The sequence below is a fragment of the Giraffa tippelskirchi genome, chromosome 2, assembly GCF_054371585.1.
Source record: "Giraffa tippelskirchi isolate mGirTip1 chromosome 2, T2T-mGirTip1v1.2.pri, whole genome shotgun sequence".
Classification (NCBI taxonomy): domain Eukaryota; kingdom Metazoa; phylum Chordata; class Mammalia; order Artiodactyla; family Giraffidae; genus Giraffa; species Giraffa tippelskirchi.
Window position 1 is genome coordinate 129,830,919 of NC_137276.1, and position 10,933 is coordinate 129,841,851.

The 10,933-nt window shown below is 41.6% G+C and overlaps 1 protein-coding gene across 19 annotated transcripts in view; it reads left to right on the forward strand.

Annotated features, from left to right (window-relative positions):
• The window catches only part of SCHIP1 (schwannomin interacting protein 1), a 992,315-nt gene extending 981,830 nt beyond the window's left edge, over positions 1-10,485 (forward strand). For 15 of the 19 annotated variants that reach the window (XM_081570681.1, XM_081570689.1, XM_081570682.1 and 12 more), the window contains 4 exons: positions 768-965; positions 1,893-2,016; positions 4,560-4,653; positions 9,852-10,485. In XM_081570681.1, the coding sequence (XP_081426807.1) occupies positions 768-965; positions 1,893-2,016; positions 4,560-4,653; positions 9,852-9,903 (468 nt within the window). In that variant the 3' untranslated portion in view covers positions 9,904-10,485. Of the gene's footprint in view, positions 1-767; positions 966-1,892; positions 2,017-4,559; positions 4,658-9,851 lie in introns of all 19 variants that reach the window. The other 4 variants (XM_081570697.1, XM_081570694.1, XM_081570695.1 and 1 more) reach the window with 2 other exon arrangements.
• The last annotated feature ends 448 nt before the right edge of the window (positions 10,486-10,933 follow it).

The window sequence follows — 10,933 nt, forward strand, 5'->3', positions numbered from 1 at the left end:
GATGGCTTGATGATCCTGAGTGCTTGTTCCTGAATTTCTTTCCTCTCTGGGAGGTCTATCCAGCACCTTTCTTATCGAAGACCAACTAACAGGAAACTGTGTTAGTTGTTGAGTACAGTGCCACATGAGAACTTCTTTGGATAGCTGAGATCCTGTCCACTCAGGGAGTAACACACCACCTTAGCTCTGGGTGAAATATTTTGCTATAGTCTATTCACTTGAAGAAAGGTTTGAGAGTAAGAATCAAAGAAAAGTCTCAAGTTTGTTATAAATATATATTCTCCCTATTATTAATTATGTTACTTTTTATGCTAAAATCAGCCTTTTATTGATACTGAGGAGATAAACTACCTTTGAAAATGTTACTTGCTAAAAAAGAGTATATATAGATATAGATACAGATATACATGTAACTGATTCACTTTGCTGTACCGCAAAAACTAACACAACATTGTAAAGGAACTATATGCCAATAAAAATTAATTAAAAAGTTAAAAAAGAATTATATTGAAATACAATTATTAAATATAAAGTAACAAATAAATAAATGCAAAAAATAATATGCAAAGAACTTAGAACAATGGTAGCACATTGTTTCCATTAAATGCTGTGTGCTAAGTCGCTTCAGTCATGTCCGACTCTTTTCGACCCCCTGGACTGTAGCCTCCCAGGCTTCTCTGAGAGAGGGCTCAGGGAAGGCTGTAGTCCATCTCCAAAGGTGGTACCCAGCACACAAAGCTCAGGTGCTGCTTTTTTTCCCTTCACAGAGCAAACAGAGTTCTTCCTATTCAGATAGAGACACTACTGAAGAAGAATCCGAATCCCTGGATGACATGGATTTCCTCACAAGGCAAAAGAAATTGCAAGCCGAAGCCAAAATGGCCCTTGCCATGGCCAAACCAATGGCCAAAATGCAAGTAGAAGTGGAAAAACAGAACAGGAAAAAGTCTCCCGTCGCTGATCTCGTAAGCAGCAAGCGCTGAAACGCAACTGACTGGGGCTTACGTGTGGTGGTTGGCTGGCGAGTGGTGGCTGCAAATGGTTGAGGCTGTCTCAGTCCTTTCCCAGAGTTATGCAAACTTGGGTTTCTAGAAGGCACTGTGTAAAACGTCATTGAGAAATATTTAAGTCTGTTTCTTTTTCCTTCCTACTGTATCACAGAAGGATGCATAAGCTACAGATTTCACAAACATAAACTTTGCTCCCCATTCATATCTACTCTGTGTCTTCTGGGCAGTATTAGCTGTTGTGAGAATATTTTAATTCCTTTAAAGCGGTCTCAGTTTAAGAACCCATTGCTGTGGCAAACTCACGATTGCTTTAATTCTTTGTTCCTACCATTCAGTGAAGACAGTATGATAGAGTGGATAAAGGCCCTGGCCTTTGGAGCTTAAGACGAGCCCTGCCATTGATCTTCTTCGGGGCTCTGGGCAAGTCTCAGTTTTCTCATCTATAAAATGGGGATAATAGTAACACCTGTGTCAGAGCACGATTGTGAGAATTCAGTGGAAAAAGTGTTCAAAGCATTTGGCACAGTGCTTGTAGCATGCTATAAATTAATAAATAGTGGAGCTTAGTAATTTAATCTATGTAACTGATACTGCTTGAGCTCCCTGGTAATTCATTTGTGGATCTAATTATTGACTCTCAGTTGTAGACCAGTCCAAAAGCTTTTGATTTGAGTAGTGTCCCATTATGATGCTGATAACATTTGAGAATGTGTGGTATATGAATGGAGAGCCTTGCATTGGAAAAGTCAGACAGGGAAAGCTTTTAAGTGAGGATCCTGAAGTGGGTGAATGAAGGTGGGTCTTTTAGGAGAAAACTGGGTCCTGTATTCAGTGTGCTTACTGCTCTGCTCTCATCTCTGTTTCTTCCCTTTGTGTCTTCAGCTGCCACACATGCCTCATATAAGTGAATGCTTGATGAAAAGAAGTTTAAAGCCCACTGACCTGAGAGACATGACCATTGGGCAGCTACAAGTGATAGTCAATGATCTCCATTCCCAGATAGAAAGTAAGTGTAAGATACTCTGGGAAATGGGATATGAAGTGTTAAATATCATGGGATATCACGATTCCTTGGGGTCCTCTTGTGTCCTTGCGGGGAAAGGAAGAGAATCGACACTCTTTTTTCCTTTGTTTTTTCACTATAAAATGTTGAGAAACTTTAAGACTTTTTCAAGATTCACAGAGATTAAGGGTCCTTTTCATTCATCTGAAATCCCCAGCTTCTAGCATAGTGCCTGGCATGTAGTTGAGTCGCAACACCTGTTGGTAGAATACAATTTAGTAGTTCCAGGTCTTTTATTATATTTATATATATTTGTATACATATTATACATATACAATTATATGCTCAGCTTTACTTGTATATACATTTATTTTAGCTAATCAGATCCAATACACCTCATGTTGTGGGACTTCAGGTGGCGAAAGTGTATAGGACCGATAGGTGAAAATTATAGGGTGAGAAGGAGTGGGCCTTTTACCCCCAGAATAAAGAAGGACCTCTAGCGGAAGTGTGCAGGGAATTGTGGTAAGTGAGTGGCATTCACTCAACTGGTTGTGCAGAGAAGGCACGTGCTGGGCCAGTAACAGAGAGAGCTCAATCACTGGGGCATCTTGCTGAGTCCAGATGAACTCATGAGCCCTCCAGCCTTGAAACATATGAGTCCATAAAGTCCATGGCTGATAGATTAAAACCACCTAAGAGACCTGCCAACCCAATGCAAACCAACTTTGAAAAAGCATTTGGGAACCAAGTGGGGAAATTGGAACACTGACTAAATATTTTATTAAAGATGTATTGACTTATTCAGGTACAATAAAGGCATTACGGTTATGTTAATTAAAAAAAAAGAGCTCTGTCTTTAGAGATCCATACTGAAGCATTTATGGATGAAACAGTAGGATGTCTGAAATTCACTTTAAAATGACCTCATTGGAGAAGGGGAGAAAGATCAGTTACGACTGGCCAGGAGTTGATTCTTTTTGAAGCTGATTGGATGCATAGGGCAGAGGGATTTGTTAAACAAGTCTCTTTGCTTTAGTATCACTTTGAAAATGTCCATAATAAAAAATTTTAAACTTCATATAGAAGTTTAGAATAGAATCCATGTGCTATGCCAGCATAGAAAGCTGCCCTAAGAACTCACTAGAAAAAAATAAAATACTCAGTGGCAAGTTAATACCTTCAGTATTTTGGGGAGGTGGGGCAACCACACCAGGAAGCATGAGGGAATCTTAGTTCCCCAACAAGGGATCAAACACACCCACAGCAGTGCAAGCACAGAGTCTTAACCTCTTAACCCAATAACTTCAATATTTTAAAATCAAAAGAAAGGATTTACATTTTAATTAGTAAACCATAGATTCATAGGATTTTTTTTGAAGTTCTACTACATTTTAATTTTTGTTAAGAATAAATTACTAGGAGTATTTTTCTTTCAAGGATTTAAAAGGCTTTCTGATCTCTTACCATTGAAACATCTTCCTTAGACTTTTAAATAATAACATTGCCAGCTAGTCCTTTTCAGGAGTAGAGGAAGTTTTAGATTTCTTTGTATGCTTTTTTTTCCTCCTTTTTAAAATTGAAAACAAATCTGAACTAAAGGCAGGTAAATGCATCATTTCAGGTCTGAATCCAGCGTTTTCAAGGAGGACCTTGCTGAGTAGCCTCTTCCTTTCTTTTGTTGCTGGGCCTAGAGCTCTTGCCAAATGAATCCTCTCCCCACGTGTCCACGTGTTCAGGCCTTAGAAGCTTTTGTTCTAAGCCAGTGTGAGGGGAAAAAAGCAAGAAGCAGCCCCGGGGCTTGTTTATATTTTCCAATAGCAGAAGCCAAATTAACCCAGTGCACAGATTTCAGGAAGACTAGCCGTGTTTCCATCTATTTTATTCCCAGTATAAAATCCTAAGGAGTCTTTTCCTCAGTACCTGTTGTCTGGAGACCAGGGTTTATTTCTTCAGGTCATTCATATCTCATTCTCCCACATTTTTAGTTATTAATCTTTCTTTGAACAGCCTGCATATTGGGCTGCTCCTCCTCGTGGCCCCAGGTAACCTTTGAGCATCCTCAAGCCCCTCCCTCTCCAGCTGGGCATCTAATGCGGTGCCCGTCAGGTGTGGCGGCCCCTCCAGCTCTCAGTGTGGCTGGAGCCCCTGAAGATGAACAGTGGAAAACTCAACATGCCCCAGACTTTTACACTCACGTACCTTCAAAATAAAATCCCGCTTCTTCTAACAAGCTACTTTCCTAACAGCTAACCACGTCTTTTCCCACTTTAATGTTAATGTAATTGGATTTACTTCATACTCCTTTTCTTCCAACACTTCTATAAGTAGGCAAACTAGTGCTCTCAAATGGGTGACTTCTCCTGAGCTTCTGAGAAGCGAACGAAAACCCTAACATTTCAGCACAAATACTTCCCTACTGTGTTTAGCTGTTTGTATATACGTGTGTGTCTATATGGTACACATACAATGGTCCATACATAGTTTCACATCCTGACTTTGATGCAGCTTTATCTATTTCTATTGCTCTCTTTCCTTTGCCCCAGGCTTGAATGAAGAGCTGGTCCAGCTGCTCCTCATCCGAGATGAGCTGCACACGGAGCAGGACGCCATGCTGGTGGACATCGAGGACTTGACCAGGTCAGTGGGGCCTCACCCTTCCCAAAGAAGGAAGGAAGCCCGGGATGATCAGAAGCTTAAGAATTAAGGCAGGAGTGAGGTGGCGCTAGTGGTAAAGAACCTGCCTGCCAACAGGGGAGATGAGGGTTCAATCCCTGGATCAGGAAGATCACCTGGAGAAGGAAATGGCAACCCACTCCAGTATTATTGCCTGGAGAATCTCACGGGCAGAGGAGCCTGCAGGTCTAGAGTCCATGGGGTTGCAAAGAGTCAGACTCGACTGAGGGATTGACACACACATGGAGCTGTCGCGAATTTCTTCCTTTACTTTCATGAGTAACTCGCCTAATCTCTGCTGGTGTCAGCTATTTAGATGGAGGAAAGCAATCCACAGGATCTCAAAGAGTCGGACATGATTGAGTGACTGAGCATGCATGCAAGTGGCCAAGACTGCTCCCACCCAAATGCTTTGCTTCTTCACAACCATCCTTCCCTCATGATGGATTGTCAATGCATTGGAATACCCCCACCTCAATCTGGTCAGCAGTTCTGGCCTAAGAACTTTACCCTGAAGGACCATCCCCTGGGGAGTTGTCCCTCAGCCCTTCCATGCTGGCATGTTTCCAGCACATGGTGGGTGCCGCCAAGTGGCACTTGCTGTTATCTGACCCAACTCCTGATGACATCTGCCATGCCCAGAAGGCAAGGACCCTGGCATCCTTCCACAGCACCAGTGCCACCAGATTGCTCTCACCGTGGGAAGACTCCAAGACTTGGGTTTCTAGCTGGGCCTGGCTCCAGGTCCCCTCTCTGTAAAGAGGTGAAGAATGCCTCCTTCCCTGGGGAATAGAGAAACTAGACTAATGCTGGTCAAGATCTTGCATTTCTTTGTCATTTTCTTTGTGGGAAAGCCTCTCACAATAAGTATGTGAAGTGCATGAAAAAACTGTGAGCATTCCTACGGTCTTATGACACCTTTTCTGAGTCAGTTTATAGGAAGTCTTTAAACCACAAGGCAACAATTACTATTAATCCCAGAAATGGTATTCAGAGTAGAGGCTCCTGAAGAAAGAAAGAAAACTGCTTGTCACAATAACATAAGGAATTAACCATGTGATCCAGAACCATCCAAGGGAAACTTGACAACATATGTAGTGACAATGCTCTCAGCACTCACCACAGGAACCTCTTCTCTGTGTGAAACACTGGGTAAAATATTTTCCCAAATGCAATGTTATAAAAATAGCTCAGGTAGCAAAATAAAGACTGCAGAACTATGTTTAAAGTTTGTTTTTAAAGACCTATGGGCAGCACTCTGTTTTGTATGCTTTGGATGTTATTGCCATTGCTCCTAACAAAAACAAACAAACAAACAAAAAACCAGAAGGTCTTCTCATACCTTAGCATGTTTGCCTGCATCTGAAATATAGTAACACTCGAATATTGTTACTGCCCCCTACAGATATATTCAGGCACTGCACCAACAATTGTAAGACAGCTCCCTTTGTTAGGATAAGAACTTTGCATATAGGGGTTAAGATTATGGGAAATCAGCGGCTTCCCTTGTGGCCCACTAGTAAAGAAATCTGCCTGCCAATTCAGGAGACAGGGATTCAATCTCTGGTCCAGGACCCTCAGAGCAACTAAGCCCCTGAGCCCCAACTGTTGAGCCTCTGCTCTAGCCACAATTACTGCAGACCAGTGCCTTTAAAGCCCATGCTCCACAGTAAGAGAAGCCACCACGATGAGAAGCCTGCACAATGCAACTAAAGAGTAACCCCTGCTCCCCACAACTAGAGAAAAGCACGTGCAGTAACAAAAGACCCAGCACAGCTAATAAATAAATAAAATTTTTTTTAAAAAAAAAAGATTATGGGAAATCAATAGTGAACTATACAAGGACATGCATCTTTTGAAAAATATGTAAACGCTTTCATCAATTCTGTGACTTGCCAGTGGTAACAGAGGACAGTTTCTCTGTCCCTCAGAGCAGCGCTGTCACTCCTTGGTGCAAAGAAGACATTCAGAGGCCCCTCCCTTTCCTCAGACTGTTCAGCTGTTACTTAGGTCTGCAGTGTACTGTGTTTATACTGCAGATGGTATGATTGTGGGAAACAGGGAGGGCAGAACCATGGGATTTAGAGGAGAGGAGTCACTTATTTAAAGGTGTTGGAGGAACCCTTGAAACAAGAGCAGGTGGGGAGTAATTTCTATGTCCATTTCTGGATGCAGAAATATAATTTTGCTCATGGAGGGAAATCTAAATATACTTTAACTTCCCCAAAGGTGGCCGTGCCAGAATGTTGCAGCCAGATCCCAGAGGCTGAGAGCATGGCTACCAGGAAGCCCTGCTCACCTGCTCCCTTTACCTGTCCAGTTCAGGTCCGTGGTTCTCAGTTTCGGTTGCACATTGGAATCACCTGAGGAGCTTTTTTTTTTTTTTTTTTCTGAGGAGCTTTTAAAATATTGATGCCTGGGTCTCACTCCCAGAGGTTCTGATTTAACTATTCTGTGAGACAGGGACTTTTTTTTTTTTAAATTAATTTATTTATTTTAGTTGGAGGCTAATTACTTTACAGTATTGTAGTGGTTTTTGCCATACATTGACATGAATCAGCCATGAGTTTACATGTCTATGGCCATACCACCCTGAACGCGCCCAATCTCGTCTGATCTCGGAAGCTAAGCAGGGTCGGGCCTGGTTAGTACTTGGATGGGAGACAGGCACTTATGTGCGTTAGAAGTTTTTCAGAGTTTTCCTGATGACTCCAATACACAGCCTAATTTGAAAACCACGGGTTTAGATACTTCTTTGGAGTAGTGCCCCCTGAACCACCAAGACTGGCCTAGGACCCTCTTTGTGCTTCTGGCAGCACAGCATTCCTCCCAAGTGGGGCCTGATCATATTGTGTTATATTTGTTTACTGTCTCTCCCGACCTGGCTGTGTTGTTGTTCAGTTGCTATGTCACGTCCAACTCTTTGCGACTCCATAGACTGCAGTACCCCAGGCTTCCCTGACCTCTGCTCTCTCCCGGAGCTTGCTCGAACTCATGTCCTTTGACTCCGTGATGCCATCCAACCATCTCATCCTCTGTCGCCTCCTTGTCCTCCTGCCTTCAATCTTTCCCAGCATCAGGGTCTTTCCCAATGAGTTGGTTCTTTACATCAGGTGGCCAAAGTATTAGATCTTCAGCTTCAGACACAATGCTTATTTTCGTTCATTTCAGAGTCCTCAGGGCCTAAGACAGGGGCTGCCAAGCACATAGTAAGTCTTCAAAAGGGATTGTTGATATAAAGTAGTTCTTGTGGGGCTTGAGTGAAATTAATTCTACTGAAGACTTTCATATAAATAGTTGATGAGAATCTTTTAGTTTTATAAACTGAAACTCTTTCTCTCCTTTGTTTAATATTTTAATGAAATTCACCCTTGTATGTATGTCTCAAAAAGAACACCCAACTTTCAATATTTTCTGAAGCTATTGCCTATCTGTTCTTTCCTTGTCTCTCAGAAAACCTCGTGCTGTAGGTTTGCACATACACTCACACAAAAAGATACATATTTAAAGCTGCTATAAAAACCATAATTTAATTAGCTACATGGAATCTTAGCCACTGGGTATCAAAATATTTCTTGAGCTGAATTTGTTCAAGTGAGGCCCATGAGCTACTTTATGAAAATAATCAAGATTCTTTTACACACATAAAAAAGATGATCTGCTAAAAGGCATGATTTTTTTGGGGGTACAGTGCTATTGTTATCTTTTTTCCTGAGCCCCTTTAGTGTTCAGTGAATATCAGAATATTATTTGTGGGCTGCTGCATGTGGCAAGGACACTACTGTCACTTCCCTTTTCTGAGAATATTTGTGGTTTGTCTTCCCTGTGCCATAGATGTGAGACATTCTGCATCATTAATACCACTGAGTTACACTTGATGTCATTGACTACCCAAGTCAAGGCAGCACACAGAAATTGCCCCCGAACCTTTGACTACAGCTGGAAACCACAGCATTAGATAACTTTTCTCTTGCCCAATTTATAATTTCCTAAGATCCTCCTTCAAAATGTTTGTTTCTTGCAGCCTTCAGACCCTACCACTCTCCCAGAAGACGTTTGATTAGTGCCCATTTGAGTGACATCAGCAGCTTGGCCATTCCCCTCTCTCCATCTCCACTGGCCAGCTGCTGGGTTGTGGGCTCACAGGCCATGACAGGACTTGATGAGTCAGAAGGTTTACCTAGTCCTGTCCCCACCCTCACTGACCCAATCATGCCCTTAGGAGTAATTGAGGGGAGGAAGAGTATCAAATATGGGAAATCTTTGCATCCACCAAAGCCTATCATTTGTTCTAAAGACATCACTACCCTTTGTAAGAATGATATTGGATTATTGTATTATTAACAGGAGCCTTGTTAATACTTAAATTTGCATCTTTGTGCATATTTAGATAAAGTAGTCATGCAGTTAACTTTCTGTCACAATAGCTTGTTCTGACTTTTTTGCTTAGCACTTATTTTCTGTCTGCTGTCTCCTAATTTGCTGTCCGTTCCTTTCTTGTCTCTTTCCATTGAAATATATGCCCCATGAGAACAAAGAGTTCATTGTCTGCTCACCACCAAATCCCCATCACCAGAAGCAGTGCGCCTGGCACAGAGAAAGCCATATGAAACATTTGCTGAATAAATTATCCTAGTTAATTTTCCCTTTTTGTTTTTAAACACAGCACTTTTCTTCTCAAAGAAAAATGGCATCTACATGTCTCAGGCTAACCCAGTGACTTACTAGATAAAAGGAATCATACACAGAATATAAAAATTGAAGGGAATTCCCTGGCAGTCTAGTAGTTAGGACTCCATCCTTCCACTGCTGAGGGCACAGCTTCAGTCCCTGGTTGGACAACTAAGATCCGTCACCATCCATAGTTAGGGTCTTCCCTGGTGGTCCAGTGATTAAGACCATGCTCCCAATGCAGGGGGCCATGGGTTTAATTCCTGGTCAGATCCTGCATGCCAGGCAGCTTGGCCATGAAAAAGAAATCAAAAGAAGGCACATTCATTTCAATTCAAGTACTGTTTCTTTTTCTTTTTTTCTCTTTTTTTGAATTAAGTACTGTTTCTTGATTCCCTTGATTTAACTATGGAGGAGGTTTTAGCTGCCAATGGAAAAGTAGTTTCGATCTTCCTCCTCAGCACTAAATAATTGTGTTATTCATTACACAGACATGCCGAGAGTCAACAGAAGCACCTGGCTGAGAAAATGCCTGCAAAGTGAAAAGAAGCCATCCAACCAGAGGACAAGCTGACTTCCTTTTGCTTCTGTGGTTGTAAAAATGCTGTTGCTAAAGGTGGCACAGAAACAAACAAATATCAGTGTTAGTCATTGATCATGTCTGAAGCTTAACGTCCAGTGATTGGCCTTTGCTTCTTAATTTATTTTAATTTTTTTACTGTGCCACTCAATATCAGGCATTTTAATAAAATATTGTTACAAAAAAATGTATAGTACTTACACCACCACAAGTCATGGTTAATCAAAGAGGGTAGTTTTAACTTTATTTGTTTAGAGATTATGAGTTGGAGCAGTATTTTACCATTGACTGCTGTCATTCTTCACTGTAGTTTTAAAGAAGAACTGTAAATGACGGTGCTATCCAAGTCAAAAAATACATGCCTGCCTCGTAGTGAAGTTGTAGCTCTCCGTAATATGTATATTTTAATCAGTTTTCAACATTTTGTGAATGTTGACTACCTGAAGTTCATTTTTAGATGTGCTATTAACATTCTGTTGGATTCAGAGGGTTCCTTAAAAGTTTTATGTATAAATATGTAAAATAAAGATTAAAACTTTGTTTCATAGGATATGTCTTTTTGCTCACTAGCAAGCCCTACGCTGGCTATATATGTCTGTCTTCACTCTTCCACAACTGAAATCCCCCACTGGGAAGCCTTTATCAGTGAAAAACAAAGGGCTCCAGAGAACAGGCAATGCAGGAAATTGCCAGGAAGATTGTGGAGTGTTTGGAGCCTGTGTGTGAGAGTGTGTGTGTGTGTTTGTGTGTGTGTGTGTGTTCCAAAGAAGGCAATATCAGCAACATCAGAGCCAGCACGTTTGTTCCTGCTTTAAGTTATCAGTTGTAATTTCAACACTAGTGGCTCAATGGTAAAGAACCTGCCTGCCAATGCAGGAAACATAAGAGATGTGAGTTTGATCCCTGAGTCAGGAAGATCCCCTGGAGGAGGAAATGGCAACCCACTCCAGTATTCTTTCCTGGAGAATCCCATGGACAGAGGAGCCTCGCAGG